At 38.2% G+C, this 26,823-nt stretch overlaps 2 protein-coding genes across 3 annotated transcripts; both read left to right on the top strand.

The window, feature by feature from the left end:
* The first annotated feature begins 802 nt into the window (after positions 1–802).
* Positions 803–15,323, top strand: gnb5b (guanine nucleotide binding protein (G protein), beta 5b). Its single transcript, XM_006779829.2, has 13 exons — positions 803–936; positions 1,686–1,835; positions 5,151–5,262; positions 6,183–6,319; positions 6,489–6,530; positions 7,516–7,592; positions 7,686–7,818; positions 10,569–10,712; positions 10,925–11,016; positions 11,542–11,590; positions 13,248–13,344; positions 13,563–13,729; positions 14,803–15,323. Exons 2-13 carry the CDS (start codon positions 1,710–1,712, stop codon positions 14,812–14,814), a joined length of 1,188 nt encoding a protein of 395 aa, XP_006779892.1. The 5' UTR covers positions 803–936; positions 1,686–1,709; the 3' UTR covers positions 14,815–15,323.
* A 4,806-nt stretch (positions 15,324–20,129) lies between these two features.
* bcl2l10 (BCL2 like 10) lies at positions 20,130–24,944 on the top strand. 2 transcript variants are annotated; one of them, XM_006779831.3, is made up of 3 exons: positions 20,130–20,261; positions 21,583–22,041; positions 24,159–24,944. In XM_006779831.3, the coding sequence occupies exons 1-3, from the start codon at positions 20,148–20,150 to the stop codon at positions 24,279–24,281; spliced, it is 696 nt and encodes a 231-aa protein (XP_006779894.1). In that variant the 5' UTR covers positions 20,130–20,147; the 3' UTR covers positions 24,282–24,944. The 2 variants fall into 2 exon arrangements, with proteins under 2 accessions (XP_006779894.1, XP_006779895.1); XM_006779832.3 differs by lacking the exon at positions 20,130–20,261 and adding an exon at positions 20,442–20,760.
* The last annotated feature ends 1,879 nt before the right edge of the window (positions 24,945–26,823 follow it).

The raw sequence follows: 26,823 nt of genomic DNA on the forward strand, positions 1-26,823 counted from the left end.
GATGAACAAAAATGTTTATTATGCTTAAACTCAAATCAATATTTTGCTGAACAGCAGATTTCATTAGTTACACCTCGCTAGCTAGTACCCGCTTGGCTTGGTGTCCCGAACGGCCTTAATTCTCTGTGGCACTGATTCAACAAGCTGCTGGAAACATTCCTCAGAGTTTGTTTGATAGTGACATGATGACATCACATCATCACACACAATTTACTGCAGATGTCAGCTGACCCGTGGTGCAAATCGGTTCCCAAAAGTGCTCTACTGGACTGAGATCTTGTGACTTTGGAGCCCATTTGAGTACACTGAACTCCCTATCTCAGTCTAAAAACACTTTTAAATGATTTGAGCTTCATGACACGGTGAGTCAACCTGCTGGAAGCAGTCATCAGAAGGTGTGTTTTCACTCTGAAATAAGTGATCAGACTGTGAGTTTAAATGATGGCCAACTGATACCGGCTGATACTGAGGGTTCAACACATTGAACATTCAGACGTGCTCTTCTGCATACCTTAGTTGTAACATGTGGTTGTTTGAGTTACTGTTGCCTTCCTATCAGCTGGAAGCACTCCAGCCATTGTCCTCTGACATTAATGAGACATTTTCACCCACAGAAATGTTTTCACTTTTTCTGTAAAACCTCTGCAAATTCGGTTGTGCTTATAACTGGTAAATTGGTGCCATAAAGTAATTGTGCAGCTGGTGGTGATCCAAAAGACTAATGCACTGGGGTTACACAGTAAAAGTAACCTCCCAGGCCTTACAGGTAATGCTGCAGGAGTGTATAAAGCATGGCGGTAAAAGCTGGGGCTTAAATGCTTCACTAAGAAGCTTACCATTCCCTCTCTGTCCCTCACTGACAATCCTCTTCACTAGAAAACCTCCATCTCCAGAGACAAGCACCTGCTCTACAGAGGGGAAAAAGTATTTTGTAAGGTAAGATTTATTGTTATTTGTTGATATGGCAGCTATCTGTGTGAACTGACTGGAAGCTGGTGTTTTAGATGTTTGGGACTCTGCAGTTTAGATAAAATCATCAAAGACCGTGTTCGGTATTTAAATGTATCCAAATGATTAAGACACTGGATACAAAAGATCATATGAGGACAACTTAAACAGAAAGTTGACACGTGATTACATCACATATCAAAGGACAGTAAGAAGTTCAAATGAAAACTAACTTTTTTGAGTTTGCGTGCAAACTTCTCAATGCAATCTACCAATATGACACTATGCTGTTCTATATATACATTATTTACACATTATATGAGTTATACTGTCATGGAAAGCCAATGACATGAAATGATAATTCATTATAAATGAGGGAAACTGTTCATGTTTCAGTTTAAATGTATATAATTGTGTAGGGAAATGATAAAATGTTGATCCATATTTTGGATGACCATATTTAGTTCAAATTTGGAAGTCCTTTATCATGCATTGCTGTGAACACTGTGTTGCTGGATGTGTGTGGTTCCCAGAATAGCTTCTCTCCTCAGAAAAGGATCAGGCTGGAGTAGATTACCAGCTGCTTATCTTCTGTACAGCTCCACACACACAAACGCAAAACAAGACAAGTGTCAGAGCTGAGAAACGAAACCAGAAGAGCCACAAAGAAAACCCTCCAACATGTAATCCTGATGATTAAAGTCATCTTTATGTGTGTGTCTTGTGGGTTTCTGCAGGTGTGCTGGTGATCCTCTGCAGCCATGTGTGACCAGACTTTCGTGGCGGCCACTTTTGGCCCCTGCGACAGCTGCAGTAAACCGAGTCCTCTGATGAACATCTACATTAAGAACGAGGCCACCAACTACTGCTCCCTCTGTGTGGAAATGGTAATGTTCTCCTTTCATTTTCATTGCTACATCTCCCCTCAAAAATCAAACAAAAGGCAGCATTATGCTAATGAATACCATTGTGAATGATTGCAATGAGTGTGTACTGCTGTTTACCTGAAATACAACAGAGCATGCACCACTTACGATTGTTGTGGCAGTCTCGAATTATTCATTACGATTATATAAAAACAGCCCGAGTCCATGTTTATAACATAATCATTCATTATTGGCTCATGCAATGCATACCAATTAACAAGATGTAGCCTAATTTAAAAGCTGATACTGCATTTATGTAAGTAATCTTATGATTGTGCAACAAATTTATACCTAAGCAGTCAACATTTTCTAACAGAAGGTTGTTGTTTTTAGAGAAAAGGTCTTCGCCCTTCAGGGCCGGCAAATAGCCTTTAATCTAATCAACCATGTCTACTAAATTTATTAAGTTGAACATAAGCATAGATGTCATGTGTAGATGTCATAAGCATAGATGTAAAAGTCCTCTGTCCCTGATTTAAAAGCGTTATACTTGAGCAGCTACCACCTAACAACATTCACATGATGAGACGTCTGTTTCTGCAATACTGGCAAAAAATGCCAGTATTCCTAAATCACCAATCGAGGGATAATATGGACAGCTTGGTATGCTCAACAGTGCTGCAGGATGTTTTTGTCACTAATGCTCGTTGCCTCCAGCATCACTAACATGAATGCTACAACCTTGCATATCTGAAGGCAGATATTCTGCTAGTCCCCTTTAAATATAAAAAATGTGTGAGTCAAGTATTATCTGCATTTAGGGAACACATAAATACTGTTTAGCTCTGGTTTTGAGCTTGGTAGCTTGCTCCATTTTATTAATTTAGTTGCCTCATTCTGCAGATGAACTGGAGATTTTTTTGTTAAATATCAAAACCATTGTATTACTTTGAAATTATTCACTTTACACAGCTAAATGCCAGTGTTCGTAGTTTTGACAGGTGGAAACCAGGTTAGCTCACCTGTCCAAGTTACTGTACTTCCATGCTGGCAAAAAATGCTACTATTCTAATATGCATTTTAATTTTATCACAATATTAAAGCTGTAGTAGCAGATGGGTGTAAACAAATTATTTGCACTTGTCTGTAAAACAATTTTCTTGCTGTTTTTTAAAAATATATATTTCTTCCTGTGGCTTAGTGTTAGGGTTAGTGGTAAAATCAGGACGTGCTTCTACATGTGAGGTACATCTTTAGTTTGAAGACACTCACAGTTTGTGCAGCATCTGTTGAACTAATGACCCATCGCTCATCAGCACCTTTTGACATATACACACACACACACAGGAAGTGGCTCTCAGCTCACTTGACACCAGTGTCCCCTGTGAACATCTCCAAACAAGGACAGAAATACACTTCCTAACATGTACTTTACATAATATTAACATATCTGCTTCAATTAAACAAACAATAGATCTGTAACAAAGGATCAAACTGCTTACTTTGATTCTATTCAGGTTTGATGTAATGATTATGTTAAATAACATTTGAATGGCCAGTGTGGGAAAAATTGTCAATTTTATTTGATATTCACTTGCAGAAAAGGACACACAAACACGTTAATCACTATCAACATGGCACAGTATTGAAACTGAAGCATGTTTAGACATGTTGTATCATCACCTGCTAGCTAGTTCATCAAGCTTTATGTGTGCTGCTGCTGTTGTTACAAGAATGTATAGGTGGTACCGCTATGGGTTTAAAGTAAACTTCGTTTAATAAATAAAAACAATGATTAAATTCATTGAAGTTATAGTGCACAATCATCACCACCACTCATTAAATTCTACTAAAAAGCTATTAACAGAATGTGAAGAAACAGCTGCTCTGAGCTTAAGTCATAGAAATCTCTTTATTGTGCTGAAGAGACATCAGGCAAAGTTAAACAAGGGCTGGGCTATACTTTCATGTAATACCATTTATTACCTAAAGATGGCGCAGGGAACAAACTGACCAGTAATAATTTTACCCATTTAACCTTTTATTTAAAAGCAGCCTGAAAGATGAGGTCTCCAGAGAGAATATAATAAACAAACTAAAAGAAATATAAAACTTTTTTTAGCATCAGTAAGAGCGAAGCGAACCACTGAGCCATGTGTCAGGGTGGTACAGGGCGGCAATATGGTAAAGGGTTACCTAGGAAACCAGAGCCTGGAATCTCCAGTAGTGGCAAAGTGATGCAAGAAGAGCGACTCACTTCCAGCACTGGCGCTGAGAAGTGTAGTAGAAAAATAAAAGCTGTAACTGTTTTACTCTGTTCTTTGTTTTACTGTGAAAGCTTTGTTTGTCTGCACACAGGTTAACGTAAATGGGAGTGTATAAGCAGTGACCCTTTGCATGTGCCTCAAGGCGAGCAGAGCAGCTCTGGTTTATGCATCTTGCATCTGTGTTTAGGTCAATCTGGCTTCATTCTGTTAGACTCCAGCCAGCGTGTATGTGTGAGAATCAAGCTTTAAATATTGAATCACTTCTTTGTTCGTGGCCACTCGTTTGCAGACTGCCTGACCTTCTGTGACTGAGTTGGTCCCTCTGCAGACATTTCAGTAAATAATATATAAAGACAAATAGAGGCTATAACAAGATTTTCTAAGATTCTGATGGTTTTTAATTTTATTTTTTATAAGCAGGTGTTTGGATACACCAACAAATCCTTGAAACGCCCCTGCACCCTGCCTATTTACAATAGCAGTTTATATAGTCAGAATTATGTATAATATACTTCCTATTTTTTTTATAGATATTTTAATATAATTATAAAATAGAAAACTAAATATTTTGAAGGACTGTCTAAATTAACTTTAATTAACATTTTCCAGAAAAAAACTGATGAAAAGCTAAAAACTCAAAATAGGATTTAGACCTACCTTTTTCAGAATTGTCCCACAAACTTAAACTGAAGATTGAGTGTCAGCTTTCTCATATATAATGCCGCATCACTATTTAAACATCTTAATATTTTCTCATATAAAATTTTCTTGCATACATTTTTATGTTAAATAACAACGTGTTTTGAAAGCAGCTCTCATGCCATAACTGAAATGTGGGAATAAGACAAAAGGTGGAGACTGAGGAGCACCCGGTGAACAGCGGTGCAGGGAGCAGAGAGGGGGAGGAGGCTGAGCAGAGCAGCGGAGTGCAGCACGCGCAACAGCATCACAGTCGCGCTCGAGGACTATTTAAACAAACCTCTAACCGCCAACCACCCGCTTCTCCCAATTCTCCCTTGTTTCCCGCTCCCTTCCTCCCTCTGCTCTCCTCTTTTCTCCGCTCTCGAAGATGGCTTGTCAGGGGCTCCAAAAAGGGGAAACCCTGGAGTCACTGAAGAGGGAGAGCGAGACTCTGAAGAAGAAGCTGGAGGAGGAGCGAAACAAGCTGAACGACGTGGAGTGTAAGTGATGAATTAAACAAACAGCAAAACGAGCTTCAAGCACTCTGCTTCTCGTTTTCTAATGAAACATTTTCTTATCTGCTTAAAATATGCAGCTGCCAGCTGTCGGACTTGTCTCTGAAATTTTACATGGGGTGGCAGAGGAGAGGTTTTGACAGGGTGAGGAGGAAGGCAGCGTGCAGGGGCGTTTCCAGGATTTGTTATTTTAATTGAGGGGCAAAGGGTGGGAACCTTAAAAAAAGAGGGGGGGGGGGGGGGGCACTAGATATTTGATCATGAATAAATCTGGTATAGAAAACACTGGAAATATACGGCTGTTAGTTAAAAGTGCTGGTGAATGAAAAACTTTATTTAACAGATCAGAATTATTAATGGGTTTTTTTTTTTCACTTGAATGTTACAACTGCCTTTATATATAATAATTTAGGGCTCCAGTCTATGAAGCTGGCATGCAGAGACAACAGTGCACCTGCAAGGACAAACTCTTTAGCGTTATGCCTACTAATGCTCTAATTTACTGGCAGAGCTAGCAATGATCTAATAACAAGCATATTTGAACTACAAAAACATTACATGACAGCAGTTTTGAAAGCCAAGTTTACTAAATATCTATCTGATAAAAGCATTGCCTATCGACAGTGATGTTCACTGGCAGAGTGAGAGCATCAGATCATTGATATTTAATAACAGGCTAATGTGCATTTAAGTGAAATGTACAACAACAGAGCATTAGCAGTTGAGAAATATAAAAAATATCTTTATCTTTTTTTAGATAAAGATTATTTTGATTATGAAATTGTTAGAAAAAACAGCAAAATGCACAGATTTCTACATTCATAAAAACCACTTGTTTCACTAATGTTTTCACTTCCTTTTCACTGGTGAATTGTGCATGTGTGTGTGTGTGTTTTACACCTCAGTGCACCAGGTGGCAGAGAAGGTTGAGGTGTTGAGTGCTCTCTCCATAAAGACCAGACGTGTACTGAAGGGTCACGGGAACAAGGTGCTGTGTATGGACTGGTGCAAAGATAAGCGACGCATGGTCAGCTCATCACAGGTATGCACCTGCTCACACACACATACATCCATCCATACACAAGATGTAGTATCTAAAGATAAATATTGTGTTGTTTCTATGACACAACAGTGTGTCTGTTATTCTGTGTTGTCCTATTTGTTTTTGTGCGTTTATTTTTCCATTAAAATACTTCATTTCTCTATTTTAGGACGGAAAAGTGATCGTCTGGGATGCATTCACTCTTAATAAGGTGTGTAAACCTTTATGTGGCGTTTTTGTATGTGTAAGAATTCCTTGAATTAGTGTCTTTTTTATTATTCTTGCAAAATTACAAAAAAACTATGAATTTCATGTCTATGAAATTTGGGAACTTGGAAACATTATGTGCTTTTCCTCTCCTTGCAAATTTCTGGAAAGGAAAAGAGGAACATTTTACGTCAGGGGCCTGCAAAATATGTCAATCTGCTGCTGTGAATCTTTCACGCTTCAGTCCAAATTGTGTCATCTCAAGTTGCAGCAAAAATTACATTACAGGAATTTTGTCCCAAGTTTAAAAATAACAAGTTTAATTTTTTGAGTAAATATAACATATAATGCATACTGTTACAGCACCATTAATGCTCTTGCATTAATGCTAATGCTCATGTTTTTAGTCTACCTTAATAATTTCCCTCAACATAAAAAAAGATCAGAATCAGTCTCCGTCCCAAAGAAGGTAAACTGTGTCTTTAGGGGAGATAAATGAATAGGCCTCTTCTTCCCAATAGCCCCGTATAACCTCCCCCGGTGGTCCACTCTGTAAGTCTGAGTGATTTTTCTCTTCCTCTGAATGCTCAGATGCCTGTTCCATCACCATATGTGCTGGTGTTGAGGGTGTGAGTGGGCCATCCATATCCTCAAAGAGAGAGAAAGAGGACTTGACACGACTATATGGAAATATGAATTTAAATATTATCTATCCATCTGTCCCCCATAATCACTCAGTGTATGTGTCCGGCCTTAAATGATAGCCAGGATTCAGCTTTTCTAGCCGTTATGCCTCGTGACGAGGAAGCATAAGTACACTGAATTTAATCCTCATTAATACACACCACATCCAGATTAAACCACAGCTGTGCACAAGCTGCCTTGCTTGTTTTTATGTTTAAAAAGAAGATATGTGTTTTTCTTAACCATAATAACTTTTTTTTTTTTCTGTGCGTATGTGTGTTTATGACGTTCTCTGTTCCCCACAGGAGCATGGAGTTCCCCTGCCGTGCACGTGGGTGCTGGCGTGTGCTTATGCCCCCTCAGGCTGTGCTATAGCATGCGGGTAGGTGTGTTTAATCATGAATGGTTATCGGTGACTACTTTGTCGCTGTAACTGGGGTGAAACCCATTACTGAACATTTGCTTTCTCCCAAAGTGGGCTGGATAACAAGTGCTCAGTGATCCCGTTGTCTCTGGACAAAAATGAGAACTTGGCTGCGAAGAAGAAGTCGGTTGCTATGCACACCAACTATGTGTCAGGCTGCTCCTTCACCAACTCTGACATGCAGGTGAGCGGCGCATCAGCTGGTGGAGCTTCTAGGGGATGTGGTCCTCCAGGCCCAATCCAGGCTTCTCAAATAGCCAGTAGAAGTACATGGTAGCATATTCAATGCAGCCAACGAGTGCAACAAGGATTTTTCTTTACTTTGAGCCATGATAGCGAGAAAAGCTTTTGTAGCACTGCTAAATATAAAGAAAAAACATGGCATAATTACCCGATCAAGCCGCTCATCGTATGAATGTTTCCCTTCCACCTCCATCCTTCCTTCATTACATCTAATCAGTCTTGTTGTTTCAAGAAATAGTGACGGTTATCTTCTTCATTTTTCTTTTAAATACTGGCTTCCATATGTTGAAAGTTAGGGGTCTTTTCTGCGTTTACCCCAGCAGGAAATACAGATAGGGAGAGGAAGAGAATCAAAAAGGGAACATGAAGGAGACGACCTGAAATATTTGGCATTAATAATTTACTTCACTTTGGCCCTCGGTGAGGCACAGGAACACAGTGGGAGTGGAGGTAAAATGAGGGCAGAGGAGGAAAGGAGAAAGGAGATGGGTGGCAGGGATGAGGAGGGGCCGGAAAGAGACGAGGGGGGGGGTATGATCCTCTCTCATGGGTGTATTAATAGACACTGAGTGGCTTTTATCTAAAGAAGAGTGGAGCACAGTGACTTGAGGGCAGAACATTTGACACAAAAATACACACATGCATGTCGTCTTCCTGTCTGTCATCTTTTTTCTCCCTTCAACACACTGTCATGCATGCCAGTCTTTATATTTTTTAAGTTCCTGTATATTTTACTGCAGCAGTGTGTAGGAGACTCAATTGAACAGCTTTAAAATCCCTTAAAGTCTAGATTACATGCTTTGATCATGTAGTATTTTCGTATATGCGTGTGTTAGCTCAGGTTTTCAGCTGGTGCTGTTGTGTGGTTTCACTGAGTAATAACGAACCAACCATGGAAGTTTTAAGATCAGGCTGGTGGTGCGTAAAGTGATGCAAAGGCTCTCCGTCAGATCGCTGAGATTTCCATCTGTGTGTGGGAGTAATTGTGGCTTACTGATAATTATATTCGTGTTGAAACTGGAGTTACCGCTTGGTGCAGGCAGGATGTGTGGTGTTTTCTGTGCCTGGGGTCATCCAGCAGGAGCTCTCTAATCCACCAGCCGGCAGGGACCTCAGATGTCTGCATGTGTCTCTAAGTGCCCGTAATCTGTTTTCATCAGAGGATTTGTTGACATTTTGTCTGCTTCTTTGTATTCAGATACATAGTAAGAGCTTTTGTAACAGAGAGGATGTACTCTTCTTCCCCACGTTGCCTGTTTGTATCATATGCAACTCACTTTATGTATTCTGATGACGGTTTCTCGATATTTTGTTTCGTTTTTAATTTTATTTCATTCATGTATTTATTTTTTTTAGGTTTTTATTATTAATGTCCTTTTAATGTTTATGTAAAGCCCTTTGATTTATCTTGTGCTTGAACTGTGCTATAAAAAAAACCCTGCCTTGACTAATAAATACCAAAAGGTCCCTCTTTAGATCAGATTTCCTGGCAAATTAACTGACAACCCCTCAGAGCGATCCATCTATAAAAGCAGAATAAAACAAGCCGAACACTTAATTTGAAAAAGTACTTTATTTGACCATAATTCCGTAATGATTAGGAGCACACTATCTAGTGTATTATCTGTTTCATTTCTACGTAATTGAACTGAGAAATGAAACCAAGCAGCTAAAAATACTTTTAAAGAAGGAGGAAAAAAACCCAGCAAAGATAAAACCACTAATCATATGTCTGTGTGGGTGTTTAGGGTAAGGAAACCTTCACTTCTCTGAATTAATCAAGTGCTAGAGTTAACGGTCATGTGAAAATGGCTGCTGTCACAGGACACCTCATGACTCAGTAGCTTTTAGAACCACATTTCGCAGCAAAAAAAAAAATCAAAAATAATCAAGGTGCTGCAAGGACAGCACCTTGATTATTTTATTTTTCAGCCATTCTGCTGTAGATTCGCTGGTGTGCTTGGGATCATTGTTCCGTTGTGTATCCCAGTTTCAGCCAAGCTTGGATTTCCAAACTATTTTAATATTTCTAAGCTTCCTTTTTGTTTAGTTTCTATGGTCTGGGTTTCACTGGCTTCAAGGTTCTCGATTGGGCAAAGATATTTAAAAACATTTCCCTAAAAAACATTTCTAACCTCAATCAGATATTGGAACGTGCCTTTGTGACGTTTCATGCCATGATTACTTCAATCTGCTTCTCCGAAAAGTTTTTACAGGAACTCCCCAATGCTGCGGAAAGGACTGTATTTATTTTTAACTGCTAACATTTAGTTATATTTCAGTGTTTTATAATATTACACATCAACAATCAGAGCTTTGTGTATAGTTAGAACAGGATGGAAAAAACACACTGACGATGGTGTCATATTTTGGTGTTAAAATTATACTAGCATGTAAAAATACACAATTGTACTACACAATTCACTGAAATATACCTTTGAGTTAAAAAAAATTGTTTTGTAAAATGGCAATTGTCTAAATTATTTAGTTTCTGCAATTTGTGCTTTTAGTTCAAGTTTCCATAAAATATGATTGGGTCATAAATGATGCTTATCATTTTAGCTGCTAAAGTAGTTGGGTTGCTTGAGAGTTAAACAAACAGACATGAGTGATAAAAAGTGTTGTATATATAAAGAAGATGCACGGCCTTGTTCTTATATTCATGTATCTCTGTACGTTTGTGTCTGCTAGCTCCTGACCTCCAGTGGCGATGGCACATGTGCATTGTGGGATGTGGAGAGCGGGCAGCTGCTGCAGAGTTTCCACGGTCACACAGCTGATGTCCTGTCCCTGGACCTCGCCCCATCTGAGACTGGAAACACTTTTGTCTCTGGGGTGAGAGCGAAAGAGAGATAGAGAGAAATATTCTGTGGATTGGTTTGAGATTCATGTGGTCTTCTTCAGGGGAAACCCTGTAATTCACTTCTTTATGTTTGGTTTTCATTGAACTATGATGAAGAAACTGGGATTTTACTGGAGAACAACAGTATTTTCTTTGTGCGCCTGTGTGTGTCTGTTTATCTGTATGTGTGTGTTTGTGTTGTCAGGGCTGTGATATGAAGGCCAATGTGTGGGACATGCGCTCTGGACAGAACATTCAATCTTTCGAGAGCCACGAGTCTGACATCAACTGCGTGAAGTGGGTCCTACTCTTTTAAAAAGCTTAAGTGAATCACAGTTTCTTGATTTTACAAATGAAAAATGGATCATTTCTTTGACAGACATTAAAAAGCTGTAGCCAAAGGGAGCAAATTGAATAAATCAAAATCCACGAAGAGCAAAACCACATATGTTTACACATTGAGTGAAGACAGCTGCTGCCTTTTGATGTTGAGAGAAAAACAAAAAAATAATAATAAAAAAATAAATATAATAGTTTTAATTTATTTCTGAGACATTATTTTTACATTTTTGTATTTTCTTATAGATATTTTTTGAGTGTGTGAACAAAAGGAGAGTATTGAGAAACCAACACATTTTTCATTTAGAAGACTTGTTTGTGTCATACAGACTGAGCTCTGTGATGCAGATCCTGCACCAAAATAATTTACTTACTTCAAAAGAAAAGCTTAAATTAAAAACAGAATCTGTCAATTTCCTCTTCAATGGAAAGTACATTATTACCGCATCATTTCTAAACCTGCTTTTGTCTACTTGTGCATAGGTACTACCCCAGTGGAGATGCATTTGCATCTGCCTCTGATGATGCGACGGTGAGTCCTGTCATGTGACCTGCTCATCTGTTTGTTTTGATGAGCTCATGTCACTCTGTGCCATCAGTGATACGATACCTAAATGACTGTCTCAGTTCCTGCGTGGAGCAGTAATATTGAGTCACAGAGCTTCCTCTGATTTATTTTTGGAACATCATTAAGCTTTATTGTGAACTCTGTGATTCGCTTTTTCTTATCAAGGCATTTATAACAACATTAATAGTTTTATTTATTATAAAGGTGCTTTAAAAGCAACGCTACAGAATAGATACATTAAGAGTACAAAACAAGATAAAAATGAGTATAAGCTTAACCTTAAGGATGATGATTAAAATAGAAGTAAAAAACAGAAACATACCAAATGCAGAAAATCAATACAGAACTATCAATAAGAGACTAAAAGCAATGACAACAAAAGACATTGAGATGTTATTGCACTAAAATATTGTACTTTAGGTTGTTTTTAGTCACATTTTTTCAATCTCGACATCATGTAGTACTCAAGCCAGACACCCAAAGTTTTAAAAAGCACATTAGTTATTAATAGCTTTATTACCCTTAATAAGGTATTTCTAGGAAAAAAATGTATAGGTCAGTTTTAAAGTGCATAGTTAACTGTTATTAAATACATTTTAAAAAATGTGGTAATATCATTAAAGTAACAAAAAAAACATACAAATCCTGTAAGGTATTATGAGTGTTTGTAATCTTATTATCAGCACTTATTTAGACTTATTAAGATGTAAAATTGTTATTATCGATTAATTACCTTAGTATAAAGACTTATTGTCATCCGTAAAATTCTTTCTAAAACAAACTGGGACACAAGCTGGGACTGGGATGAAATGATTCCTCCTTAAACCTGCAAAGCCTGAGAGACTTTATGTTTTTGGAAGAAAGCAGGACTGCACTGATACTCTGAACTGTGGTTCAAAGCTTACACCTGGATAAAATTGTACAACTACATTAGGTTTTATATTAGCAGACAAGTGGCTGAGACAAAAGGAAAAAGCCATTGATGGAAGAAATTTTCCTTCAGTGCTTTCTGGCAGAAATACCTTAAAGCAGGAAGACTTTAAGACGTCAGCCGAGATAATATAAAGTGCAACGAGGTCACAATAAAGAGCAGATTGTCCCAGATTAATGGATCCATTTCCCTTGGGAGACTGGAGTTATTGTCTCTGAACAATAGTCGTTGTTGAGATTGTTTTTTTAAACTTAGCTGACTCATTTTCCAATTTCGAATTTCCTTTTGTCATCTTTAAATTGCCTTTTGAGGGAGTTTTTTTTTTTTTTTTTGAGACAAAGAAGGTCCTTTTACAAACGTTAAACATGTGTTACATTTAACTAACAGTTGTCCCATGTACATGTACAGAGATGTGTATTCTGTGTCATGAAACATGTTTAGTTTTATGCTACCTCTCAGGTTGGATTTAGGTTAAGTGTTCATTATTTTTCCTGTCTCACTGTAATTTGATTGGTCACCTTAATTACGGCGTGGCAGGAACAACGCCAACATCAGTTTAGCTCTAAAAGCAACCTCAGCCTCGTTGCTGTGATTTACTCTGATAATCTGCACTGTAGGCCATTTACTGGAATAACCACCGTGGTATGTTTTTACATACTGGTTGTTTCTATGTTTTCTGGTTTTCCAAAGTGCCGTTTCTATGACTTGAGAGCTGACCGTGAAGTGGCCGTCTACCAGAAGGACAGCATCATATTTGGTGCTTCCACCTGTGACTTCTCTCTGAGCGGTGAGGAGTCAGTCAAACACTCTTTAAATTGCTGTAACAAATGTGTTCAGTACGTTTTGGCTCACGAAAGCTTGAGAACGCTTTGGTTCTCTGTTCTGTCTCAAATTTAGATTCAAAGGGAATTTCACCTTATAATTTGTGAGTGCCTGCTTCCCTGGTTTTCCCACTTCCTTTTCATCTATGTCTCCACCATATCTTTCTCTTTCTTCCACCCTCAGGCCGTCTGCTCTTCGCTGGTTATAATGACTACACTATCAATGTATGGGATGTTTTGAAGGGCACTCGTGCCACCATATTGTTTGGTCACGAGAACCGTGTTAGCAGAGTGAGAGTGTCACCTGATGGCACAGCGCTCTGTTCAGCTTCCTGGGATAGCACTTTACGGGTGAGCTGGAGTTTCTCAACAGGATCAAATTATATTTCCCGTTTTATAAAACTCTTGTTTTGGGTAAACAGTAGGCTTGTTTTGGAATTTACTGTGGCTTTTTAATTTAAAAATATACTTCATGTTCCGTTAGTGAATGAGTCATTTTATAAATTCACTAGCCACTTTATTAGGCACACCTTGCTAATACTGGATTGGACATTCGTTTGCTCTCAGAACGTCTTTAATTCTTTGTGAGATGATTTGAGCTTTGTAACATGGTGTGTTATCCTGCTAGAAGTAACTATCAAAAGATGGGTACACTGTAGTTATAAAGAGGTGGACATAGTCAGCAAGAAAACTCAGGTTAAGTTGTGGTGCTTAAATGATATTCAGTTGATAGCGAGGGACACAAAATGTGCCAAGAAAATATCCTAAACACTGTCACACCATCACCAGCAACCTGAACTGTTGAAACGAGTCAGGATGGATCCATGGTTTCATGTTATTTATGCTAAATTCTGATCGCACCAGCTAACAGAAATTAAGGCTCATCAAACCAGGCAACATTTTTCCAAGTTTGGTCAAATTGTAGTCTCAGTTGTCGGTCCTTAGATGACAGGAGTGGCATTCGGTAGCCCATCTGCTTCAAGGCTCATCATATTTGCACTCAAAGATACTCTTTTTCAAGTTATTATTTGAGTTAGTGTTAACTTCCTATCAGCTGGAAGTAGTCTGACCATTCTCCTATGACCTATTAACAAGGGATTTTCATCCAGAAAACTGCTGATCACTGGATATTTTCTCTTCTGGACCTTTGTCAGTAAACTATTGATATGATTCTGTTGAAAGTCCCAATAAATCAGCAGTTTCTGAAATACTCAGACTTAAATCATCTTTCTTCCCCATTCCAGTGCTTGGTCAAAGCATGTCTACATGCCTAAATGTTGCTGCCAGGTGATTGGCCGATTAGATATATGTGTTAACGAGTAGTTGAATGGGTATCTAATAAAGTGGCTGGTTAATTTATTGTTTTAATGTAGCTACAGACATAAAAATGTATGTTTTTAACTCTGCACTTCTGTCTCATGCAGGTTTGGGCCTAGAGTTTTTATCGTGGTAGTTTCCAACAAAGGTATCTACATTTGGTGGCCAATAATCCCAAAGCCCAGCCTGAAATATTAGCACTACTTCAGGTGTGTATTGAAGAAACCTTCAGTCAGCCAAGCCCTCAGACGTCTCTGAATCAAAATATTCAATAATATCTATAAAGTGGATATTTGTTTAAGCAGAAGTTGGTATTCCCAGTCTTTGTTATTGTTACCCTGATGACTGATGCTAAATAAATATGTTATTTTTTAACATAGTGTGAAATATGTATTCCTGTAAAGAACCAAATAACCTTTAGAAATCATCTGCATGATCAAACTTATGTGTCATACTGCAAACACTATTACCGATTGTCATGTAAATAATGCCCACTGTCGCTTTTCTTAAGAAGCTGTAGTTGCACATGCTGTTAAATGTGTTGTGTATATTGTCTCTACTTTTTTGGTATTTTGCTGTAGCTGATGTCATGATTAAACACAAGAAAATAAATTTGAATAGAACCTCAGTTTTCTTATTTCAAAATGCATATTTTATTGTGGAAAAAATATAAATTTTCATGTAGGCTACAGCCACTTCTACCCTGGCCCCTACTTGACACACAGGATACTATATATATCCTTTTAATGCACTCATGTCTAACCGCACTCTAAAGATGCAAATGCCAACCCATATAAGGTTGACCTGATATGGCTTAACAAAGCATACAGCAGCATGTAAAGACTTTTGTAAATCCCCTCATTTTAACTGATTGTGCCTTTCAAGCTGCATTCAACTTCAGCCTCCCGGCATTTAGGATGACCTAGATTCGGTTCCAGTGGCTGAAATTTGCATTTCTTCTGTTCTGGGAAGGGGAGAGATGTAAATAAGCAGAGATCTGACAAACCTTTTATTGCAAGGTTATAATTGGTGAAATCACTGAAGCATTTAAACCCCCAAGTATGATTTTTGGGAAAGTTAGTAGAGAGAAAATGAGAAGGGGGTAGTAGACAGAAGAAAATGTGGTCTTCTTTGGTTCCATTTAGTGGCACTAGGGGGCGTTTACACTGTATCCCAGCAGAAAGAGGGTAGTGCAGCAATGAAAAGCTCAGTAAAACTGAGGTTTTTGTTGGCTTTTTTTTTTTTGCTGTTTGTTTTTGTTTTTTTCATATAAATTAATGAATGATTTCATAACAGTTCCTGAAAGAAAAAGATATTGGTTCCCTGTGCTAAAGATCAGGACAGGATTTTGTTTGAATTCTCAAACCTTGTTGGACTATTTCAGTCGGGTACTTGTTATCACAATTATTACTACTCACATACCATGCCAGATTGCTTTATAGTACACAATCTGTTTGAATGCAGTTGATTTATATTGTCTGTTTTATTTACCTTATTTTTTTCCACATACCAGACATTTTATGATTGTCTGATAATCAGTTAACAGGTACTGAGCTTGTTGAATTACGTAACTGATCCACAGTAAACATAAAACTGTCTGGCTCTGCAGAGGATATGGAGATAAAAAAAAGATTCAACACTTGACTTTGTTTGTGATTAAGGTGACCATATATCAAAAAAGTAAATGGGAAGCAAAACGTATGCTAGAGGGGACTCAAAGCAGGACATTACTAATGCTGACAGGATGTTTGAAATTTTAACATAGTGCTAAATCTTATCTTTAGTGTCATACAAACTGCAAAAACAGCTGGAAAATAACACAAGCTACTGACTAAAAATGTGAAAGCTATAGTTTTAGCTTAGCACATCTACCCTTTTTAAACAACTCCATCTAAACTGCAACGCTTTTATATCTGGATTTGACCAAAATAAACACCACAGAAAATAATAAAGAAATACACAGAACAAAAAAATGTTAACCATCTCACCAAAAAAGATACACTAACTTTAGTTACTTTAACTTTAAGTTACTGGTTGGTATTGGTATGTGAAAGCCAAATATATATTTTATTTTGAATGTAACATTCCTGACTCACTTGCTAAGTAAAACAATAAGCACACATGGAAGCTTTTTTATGGTCTTATAAAAAAGGTCAACTTTGTAAAGTTGGGTTTCCTTTCTTATTGGAATCCCAGTTAAAACTGTTAAGTTAAATTTTCATCTGGTAGTTTGTTTGGTTTTTTTTATTATCGAGGCATTTCTAGATACGCACATCTCTTTTGAGTTCCTGTTTCTGATATTTGATTTTCATGGACTATGACGATGAAGGGTGAACAATGGTTCTCTGTATGGTAGGAAAACAAATGCTGTAATGCAGGAAGCATGTGAAAAGGTCCACGATGATGTAAAGTGTACATAATGTTGGAAGAAAAAAAATGAACTTTTACGTCAGAACGATAACGTTTAAACAGCATTTTGTAACAGTGACGTTATTCCCCTGAAGGAAGCAAACATATTGTTTCCATATAAAATCGCCCTGTGGTAATCTCCTGTGCTTATTAGAAGGGCTCAAATTCTGAGAAATATCAAATGAATCAAAAAGCCCCAAATTTTTATCCATCCCTCCAAGTTTATGCATCAAAGCCTTGCATGAATTCATTAAATAGCCTAAGAGACAAAGAATAAGCTGATTCTGAGGGTGTCAGGTGGGAGACGCTCATTGACTTTTCATGTCATGACCCTCTACTGTTTGTTCAGTCTGTGACCTCAAAGCATTGTTGATGCCTTTCTTACACGTCTCTGTTTTTTCTAAACAAAGGTCAAAGGTCGGCCACCTCTATCCACATCATCACTTTATGTATCTAGTGACATGTTTACCACAATGCCACTAAGTGCAGTCAGTACAGCACAGGAGGGGTTTTTTTTTGTTTTCTGCTGTTTCTGCTGTTTTCTGCTGTTTCTGCTGTAGGAAGGGCAGCATCCAACTTTAATAACATAACAGCTGCATCACTGTGTTTCTGTGACACCGACCTTCTCCGAAAGCCACTAACTTTGCATTTCAGATGATTGAACTTATGTCATAGAAAACATGCACTCTGGGGATTAGGTTGCTCTGTTTTATGTGTATTTTTTTCACTTTCGTTGCTTGCCTGCATTCAGATTGTCATAAATTTATAATGGGAATCACCCAGGGGGAAACACCAGTGTAGACAGAGAAAGGCCGTGATGTAGGGAAGGTGATACGGAGATTGAAGGACAAGCATACAACGGGTATTACCATGAAGTGAAAGTCCCTAAAATTAACACTGAGTTTATCATCATAGTGATTATATGCATATCCTCTGTATGTTTCACTTCCTCATGCTGATCATGGATTTGGAACGAGTAACAGATGTCACTGTTTAGTGGCGAAAAAAAATGTCCATAAACCGCAAGTTTACTTTCTGAGCCGTGGGAAATGTTAAGAATTAACTGAATTAATCCTTGATTTCAAAATTAGATTTACCTGGACTTTTTAAGCCAAAAGACAAACCAAGCTAAGGAAAATGAGTTTTGTGACCTCTGTGTCATCACAGTTTCATCACAGTTTATGATATCCTGGGATTTTTAATGACAGCATAATGAGGGGGGTTTGACTAACAGACAACATTGACTTTTTTTTAATGACGGGGACTGCAGCTTCCACATTTTATGTCAACAAGGGTCCAAAAAGTCCAATGAGACTCATGACTTCCATTTCATAGGATTTCAGAAATGTTATAATATTTTATTTGGTGGAGAGCAGGATTTACCAACTCCTGTTTTCAACCACTGCCCACACTTCAGGAGGCAGAGGACTGAGTGATGCAGAAAGGAATTTTCACAGAATTCTTGAAAGAAAGAAAGATTTCGTGCTGTCAGCAGATGACATGGAGGAGCTCCAGACGTTAGAGCAGGAAGGTGAAAGCTCAGAGGACATACCAATTTTTAAAGAGCCTGTGCAGAGATGTCCATTGTTTTTTTTTTTAGACACAATGGACAACACCCACTGTCTATTGCATCTAAGAAGTAATGCGTAAGCTATAGGGCGTACACCTTGAAGAGAGAACAATATAACATCCTTGACTTCACCAAAAAGTAAAATTGTTAATTTTTTTACTTGCTGATCTCTCTGATAGACATTAAATCCCCCTCTTTTAAGTCCCTACTAGTAAATGATTAATAATTGAAAGCTACAAGTCAGAAGTCCTGGACTCCCTGAAAATCCATACACTGGAGAAGAAATATAGCCCTGTGTCCTTCTTGATAACCAAATTGCATGTTAAGTATAACAGTTAAAATAAACTATAAATCCACTTCTTTCTTTTTTTTTAAATTTTGTTGACATGTCTTTTACAATTGTTAAGTGATATTTTAATCATCAATATACTTTAAAGAACAGTAATTATATACTGCAAGTTATGTCCCACAACACTTGTGGACTTCTGTTAATGAAACCTATCTAGTTGGGAAACAGAAGAGAAAAAACTTGGAAAAAGGAAGTGACATAAGTCATGTGCTAGTGGCAGTTCTCTGAGGTCAGTTCTCTTTGGCATAGTTTGTAATACTTGGTGTCCAGAAGACATATTAAATTCAGTTTCTTTCCTTTATTTATATAACTACACTTGTTTATTTACCTTCAGCTCAACCTTTCTCTGAGAAAACACAGATACTTACTGATCGCACTGATTTGTAACACTGCTATCTACACACCCTGTTACCATGCATATAAAACAAGTATTATACACTTATGCAAATTATGATAAATAATGCTAGATTATATATCTATTCATCCATGTTAATTTGTGCTAGCTTGTTTTCAAACTTTGATATAAAACAAGTTTTATCTAAAACTGAGTATTTAGTATGATGGTAACTTCCTTTAAATTAACGGTCAAGATTATATTAAACTATATTTTTAAACTCTCCTTTTTCAGGTTCTGTAGTATGGCATCTCAAAAAAAAATATCACTTTGATGCCTAATTTTTTGGTGGTTTATTATTTGAGTTTCTTAACGGACAGCAGAAAATGTTAAAATATAGGGTTAATTAAAAAACAAACAAACAACATTTTAAAGCCTAAATTGTCCCCGAATTGTAGAATGATCCTTTTATGTTCTGATCATGTCAAGTCTTTCCTCGTCTGGTAAAACACAACACCAAACAAGTTAACCATCCAGTTTTTTGGGGGGGGGGGTTTACAATAACTTTCTACATTGTATTTATAGTCTTCATTTGTGGCAATGTAAATTTAAAAAATACCCAGGCACAAAGACATCTTTCATGACAACTACTTAACGTAAAACAATGATTTATGGATTATTTGTCACCCTTTTTTGTACCACACCAAACCATGACCACACTTCCGCTGGTTATTCCGTGACGGTGGTGTCTTCTTTCCACAGTCCACACGACGTTCCCAGCACAAAAATCATGTCGAGAGGCGGAGTCACACATTCTGCATCAGCTGAAGGGAAGACTGAACTGTACCGACGCTCTCCTTCCGCCGTCTGTATGTGCAGAGAGCAGTCTGATATCGCTGGGAGGGTGAGTCTTTGTTTAATATATTTAAGAAAAACGTGTTTATTTAGCTGATTTGTGTCTTGTTAGAGAGATACAGGAAAATGTCCACACTGGGGTGTCTTTTTTTGGTCGGTTTAAACCGGCTTTTACTGCGTAGACGTGGCTGTCGTAGCTGAGCTCGCTCTCCGTCCGCGAGCGCTCCTTTGTGTCCTCCATTGCTCTGGTGACAGATCAACGATTACTCAGCGAAGCTAAAGCCAACAACCCGGCCGACGGCTAGCTGCTACAGTAAACGGTCATGTAAAGTGACCCCACTCCCAAACTACAATCTGTTTGATCTGCGTGTCTGTTCGTTACTCTTTAAGTGGAGATAGCTGAGCGTCTTCAGCATCGCTGTGGCTTCCGTTAACAGAAAGCTAACGCTAAACCGCAGCACAGCCTACGGAAATACTCTGCTAACACCACAGTTTCTCTTTGCCTGCGTTTAACGACACCTGACGCGGAAACCGAAGCCGACTCACAGGTCATAGTGTTTGACTTTTACGCATTTTTATGTCGAGAATGGAAAAACCCTTACGTTAGGTTGGCCGGTGTTAATATGAAAACAGCTGCGGGTGCAAAAGCAAAGCTGATGAAACTAGTTTGAAAGACCGTCTGTTGTTAATCACACGATTGAGGTAGCTGGAGGCAAAAGCTAAAGGATTTTGCCTTCATAATTTTACATTTAGGTTTTATACAGAGACTGTAATCAGTTAAGATGACTCTGGGAGATGTCAGCAGCCAGTATTCATTATTTATATGACATCAGTTCAGAGCTAAAAGGCTTTAAAACCGTTTAGTTACTGTAGTACAGAGAGGGAATACAATACAAAGAAGACAGTTTGGTAATTTGACCATGTCATCGTGGTTGTTTGAGTCATTTTACCATAATTTTTGGTAGCTTTTATACACATTTTTTTAAATCAAAAAAAAAATAATTGTGTTTGTTTCCCTTTGGCAGAAGGTGGGTGTTAGCACCTTGTTTTAAATGCTGGGAAAAACCAGTGTCACATTTTCACTTTTCAAATGAAGAAGGTACTTTCAGTTGCTTCCATATTTCTCAAGGGAGTTGCCACAGCAAGGCAGATCAGATGCCCTTCCTGATATAACCCTCCCAGTTATCCAGGGTTGGGATAACAGCGAGGCTTTGTAGTTGTTAATTATACAGAACCAAACACACAGTTTAGGAAGCAGTCGGCAGATTTACTGATGATAAAACCAGATCATCAGCATTTGTTCTTCATAGTAGTTCAGTGTCTCGATTGGCAAGTTCCTTAAGCTCGTCTTCTTTTTCCCTCACTTGTAGAAAATGAAATTCTGTGGGCTGTGGAAAGAGACCCTGGTTTTGGCCGAGGACTACCTGTCCTTTTGCTGCACGAGTCCACATCAAGCCCCTCCACCTCCCAGCGAATCAGCCGCTGCCATGAGGCGTCTAGGCTGGGACATCGAAAGACAGCACCAAGCTCGCTTCGACAACCTCGCTCAGACCTTCCTGGTGCAGTGTGGACCGGACCACTGCCTCAGCCTCAGAAAGGTGATGAAGGAGCTGGTTGGAGATGGACACTTGAACTGGGGGAGGGTTGTTTCTCTTTTCGCCTTTACTGGAGTGCTGGCCAGAAAGATCCTGGAGCAGAAGCCGGGGCTGGACCCTGGTCAACAGCAGGAACTGGGACAGGAGCCCATGAGCTGCAGAAGGCTGGCAGAGACCATAGCTGATTACCTGGGAGAAGAGAAGAAAGACTGGCTGTTGGATAATGATGGATGGGTAGGTGTTCCCTGAAACTGAGTCAACACAAAAACTGAAGATAAGGGAGGCTTTGATTATGTCAAGAGCAAAACAGTGGATTCAAAGTGGTAGTTGTCTGGGGGATTTTTGTGTTTTGTTTTTCTTTGAATTACTGTCACTGGAAATCACCAGTCTGATAGGATCACTGTTGTTTAGGTTTATGCCATAAGATACAACCAGGGACAATTCTCTTAGATTCTGCCTTGTTTATTACTTTGTTTGGCATCACAATGAGTGTTGAGACTGCTGTGATTCTGGGAATTACAAAGTAATTGTAGACAACATGCTGGGGAATTTATGCTAAAACAACAAGATCTCAATAATGGTGGTAGGTAAAAAAAAGTTTGTCTAGCCAAGAAATCTAAAAGATTTTAAAGTGGAGAAAAAAGGTAATTAAGGCAACTTAGAAGGATTAGACTTAGAGGAACAATTTAAAAAAAAAAGAGAAAAATATAAAACATGTTCCAGTAGCAGAAGGTTAGGGTGATCACAGATGATGACTTAGCAGGGTTAAACCTGCTGGGAGGCTGCTTATTTACTGGAAAAACGTGAACTATAATGCCCTCTGGCTGAGTCCCAAAAGCCTCAACTGAACATCAGATGCTGGCTTTTATGAATGGGCTTACCCAACACACACACACCCACACACACACCCCTCCTTTCTTTGGCTGGCAGCTGGTTTCAACAGACACAGCCAGATGGACTTTTTGTAGTAACAGTCAAAGTGTGTGTGTGTGTGTGTGTGTGTGTGTGTGTGTGTGTGTGTGTGTGTGTGTGTGTGTGTGTTGAGTTTGGCTTTAGCTGTATTGAAAGTTAGCGTGGTATGACTAGAAAAACAAGCAGCTGTCGGGCAGCGAGAACACCTGGAGCTGAGAGCAGGTGCACTCGCTGGTCAGAATGTATGTCTTCAGTCTGAAAACACGATGGAGAGATGCAGCTGTAGGACTTTCCCTGTTTTTAATGCTGGGGATGCACTGATCAAGATTATTATTGCTCATTAAAACAAAGCCAAAAAAACAAAACTCGAAGCCACAATAAAATAAAAACAAATGATAAAATAAGATCTGACCAGAGCCCACTTGACAAGAAATCAATACAAACAATTTTAAATATTGAAAATTCAAATTCCAACATACTACTTTTGTTGTTGTACATTTATTTGAGTTTTATACACAAAGATGTACTGATATCAGCCCAAACAATTAAGATGACTTCTACTGATGGCAGTAGCCAATATTTATCATTGTTTATGCCTAAATTTGTTCATAATTAACATAATAGGAATTTGGGGTCGACATTGATACTTAGGCAAAAACAAATCAGCCAATAGATTAAAAATACATATATATTTTATACATTTTTTTATGTCCTCTTTGTTCCTGGGGAAACAAACAAACAAAAATGAATCGATTTTGAAGACTTTGGCCTTCATACCCTTCAACATTTAGCCAGAACAAAATTGATGCAGCTGGTAAATTTTGTGTCACAAACATCGCAAAGCCTCCTGATTCAAGTTGTTCTAGTTTTCACACCTAGTTTTAGTTTTAATGTACCATAACAATCATCATAAAACATTAACAAATGAAATGATGTAGATGGTATTAAAGTTGGATGTCTGACCAGTAAACCAGTGACACGGACGTGCTTTTAAACCCGCACTATTCAACATGGAGTTCATTTTGTAAATTTTGGTAATTCCGAGAGTTAAAAGGAGGTTAAATCCAGGTGTGCTCAATGGTGTGTGGTTTGGCAGACAGATCTGCACCTTGTTTGTTGTGTCTGCTTTAAAAACATAAAGATGGTGAAAACGCTCAGCTCGAGGCTTCAGTTTAGGTTTGTTTATATAGCGACAAATCACAACAGCAGTTCCTTTGTACTGTCAGGTAAAGACCCAGCAGTATTGCTCATAACAAGACTTAACAAACCAATTGTTTACAGCGTGGTGGCTACCTCCATCTTTTATATACAGGCTTTGTGTGTGTGTGTGTGGGGGGGGGGTGCAGAGGTGTAGCTGCTTTCTCTAAAACGGGGGGGGATAACTGGAAGCAGCACTCGTAATTATACTGAACATGTTGTTTCTGTTTGTCTTCTTGTAGGAAGGCTTCTGTAAGTTCTCCCGCAGTGCCAGAGAAGTGAGCCAGGACTCATCCATGAAGAAAGCGCTGTTTGCTGCCGCCGGTGTCGGCCTTGCTGGGCTTACCTTCCTCTTGGTGCGCTAGCTGGCATTCTCCACACTTGATGCATCCTCATATTTTAAAATTATTCGGCACGATTTCGTAAACGTTGGACAACGTCCGGCGACCACTCTGCAAAACGGGCCCTCTGTAGTGAAAGAACGTTATTTCACGATGTTACTGTAACGTTTGCACAGTCTCAGAGCCCCTTAAAACTGACATTCGTCGCTTGCCCCTAAAGATTGTAAAACCAATTTGAATGCCTTTGGAAATGTTGCAGTGAGTGAGATCAGTTTACATATCCTGGCTGATTTTTTTATTTTTATTTTTTTTTTGCAGTGAAGGTAAAAGGCTTCAGATTTTGATTTCATGATCCTCTGCCCCTCTCTTTTTTATGGTATAGAGGCATTCCAGAGTAAAATGTAAAATTTAATATATTGTATTTATATGAAACCAGTACACTGCATTCTGCTGTTTGTCCTGAATTCATATGAACTGTATAATTTTTGCAAGATCAGCAACGCTGTTCTGTACTCCCATCCAACGGTGCTAGATAAAACATTTCTTTGTCAACTTACCAAAAAGCAGGGACCATTCTGAATACAAATAGATTACTCCTGGGAAATAAAATAAAATTCCTCCAAATTATATTTTTACATTGTTTCTAATTTATTTTGCTTTTTTAAATAAAAGTGTTTATTAAATGTTGTCATGTTTTATTTTTTTCCTCCCCTGAATGTCTGTGCCGGAGGTCAGGAGCGTGACAGGGAAATGTAAATGGCAGTCCCTCCTTTCACGTGCAGACACATTTTCATAAATAAGATATCCTGCTGTCTCTCCAGTGCTCCTCCACTTAAACAACAAGGGTTCACAAAAAAAAAATCCATCTGGTGGACGCTCAAACTCAAATCCTGTTGTGCTGCACTAAAAAATGTTTTAGTGCAGCACCGAATAAACGAATTAAATAATTAAAAAAAAAACCAACATTTTAGTAAAGTGACTACTCTCTGTATTGTTAGGAGAAGGAAGTAATAGTAACGACCAGAGGAACAGAAGTTGAATCCAGACAGTATAAATAGTTGATTTCACGATCACGGGTAGATGTATAGGTCTCCACACAAAGGCCTTCTTTTTCCTTCATGTATGTCATCAATTAAAATGTATAAGTATCCTAATTCGAAGTTAAGCTATACAAAACGAGAGGCTGCTTAGTTGCCATGTTGTGTTCAAAGTAGATGTTCTGGGTGTGACTGTTGCCACTTAGCAGTGAGAGGCTGCTGCGAAGTGATGCTCTTATCACTCTAAATAAGGAAGGAAATTGTAGGTTTGCATATTATCAACTTAGATCCTTTATTAATGTTTTGCAGGAAATTACATTGCCAGCTTTCATTGCTTCATCTGTTTACACAACATAATCAGCACATCCACTGTCTTCAAAGCCAGGTTCACAAACCCCTGACACCTGAAGGAATCACTGAACACATGGAGATGATCTGCAATGAGGCTCAAATGTAATTTGACAAAATTAATTCAAATGACATTCATAAGTTAGGTAGATAAGACCTCTGGAGATCTTTTCAGGTGTGATATTTGCATCAGGAAGCTATAGCTGTGAAAACCACATGTAATGAAAGGAGCTTTCAGTGCCAAACAAATCATGCAGAGATATCGCAGCAAGTTTAAAGGGTTATCTTATTTTTCAGTTTCATAATAAGAACGTTTTTTTGGACAACACTTATAAGAATTAGCATTACAAAGTGCTTTACAAAAACACCAAAGTGGCAAATAAATAGTTAAATGAAGATTCAGACCTGCAAAAAGGATCAATTATAATATACAAAGCAATTTAAATTTAAAATAGGCCATAGCAAGTGTGACATCAAGAATAAACAGAGTCACTAAATGATCAAGAACGAATTTTAAATAACCGAAAAATCTAAAACGCTCAGCAGCAAAACATTAAACCTGTAGCAAATGTTTCAGTAACGGAAAATTAATTAATTATTTAAATCAAAATAAATGTAAAACTATTAAATGTCATTAAATAAAATATTAAAGTAGGACAATAAAAATATAAAAATCAATGGGGCAGCTGTGCCTTGGAGGTAAAGCAGGTCATCGTCAGCATCTGCACAAGTGCACAAGAAACTAAATGTGGGTGATTGCAGTTTAAAATCTGAAAAGTGCTTTTAGTGCACATGTAGATTACAGAAGTGCGTACAAAAAAGAGACGCATGCATTCAGTGTGTTGGCAGTCTAAGTTACTCTAGTCGGTCACCTCCAGCAGGTGACCTTAGCAACTGCCTTGTGATCAAAACCACCCCAAGCCACCAAGTGATTAGTTGAGATTCAGTGCACTCACTGACCAACCAAGTTAGTCATGGTGTCAAAGACACTGCCAGACTGAATGATGCCATCTCACAGTAAAATGTGACGGTGATTAAGACAGCAGAAGATAACAAAACTCTGTTTTAGGAATCAAAAACTCAAAGCTTTGTGATCTGTTGACACAGAAAGCGGGAAAAAGTTATGCCAAAACAATTGGTACGGCCAAAGACTGACAAATTAAATCTTAAAATTGAATCTA

The sequence above is a fragment of the Neolamprologus brichardi genome, chromosome 1, assembly GCF_056152115.1.
Source record: "Neolamprologus brichardi isolate AB-2024 chromosome 1, ASM5615211v1, whole genome shotgun sequence".
In the NCBI taxonomy this organism is placed as follows: Eukaryota; Metazoa; Chordata; class Actinopteri; order Cichliformes; family Cichlidae; genus Neolamprologus; species Neolamprologus brichardi.

Excerpts from the sequence above, each read along its gene's own strand:
- gnb5b (XM_006779829.2), top strand. The coding sequence starts at position 1,710 with ATGTGTGACCAGACTTTCGTGGCGGCCACTTTTGGCCCCTGCGACAGC. Across the intron at positions 1,836-5,150 it reads GCTCCCTCTGTGTGGAAATG|ATGGCTTGTCAGGGGCTCCA; the intron begins GTAATGTTCTCC and ends CCGCTCTCGAAG. Across the intron at positions 7,593-7,685 it reads GGCTGTGCTATAGCATGCGG|TGGGCTGGATAACAAGTGCT; the intron begins GTAGGTGTGTTT and ends TTTCTCCCAAAG.
- bcl2l10 (XM_006779831.3), top strand. The coding sequence starts at position 20,148 with ATGTCGAGAGGCGGAGTCACACATTCTGCATCAGCTGAAGGGAAGACT. Across the intron at positions 20,262-21,582 it reads AGTCTGATATCGCTGGGAGG|AAAATGAAATTCTGTGGGCT; the intron begins GTGAGTCTTTGT and ends CCTCACTTGTAG. Across the intron at positions 22,042-24,158 it reads TGTTGGATAATGATGGATGG|GAAGGCTTCTGTAAGTTCTC; the intron begins GTAGGTGTTCCC and ends GTCTTCTTGTAG.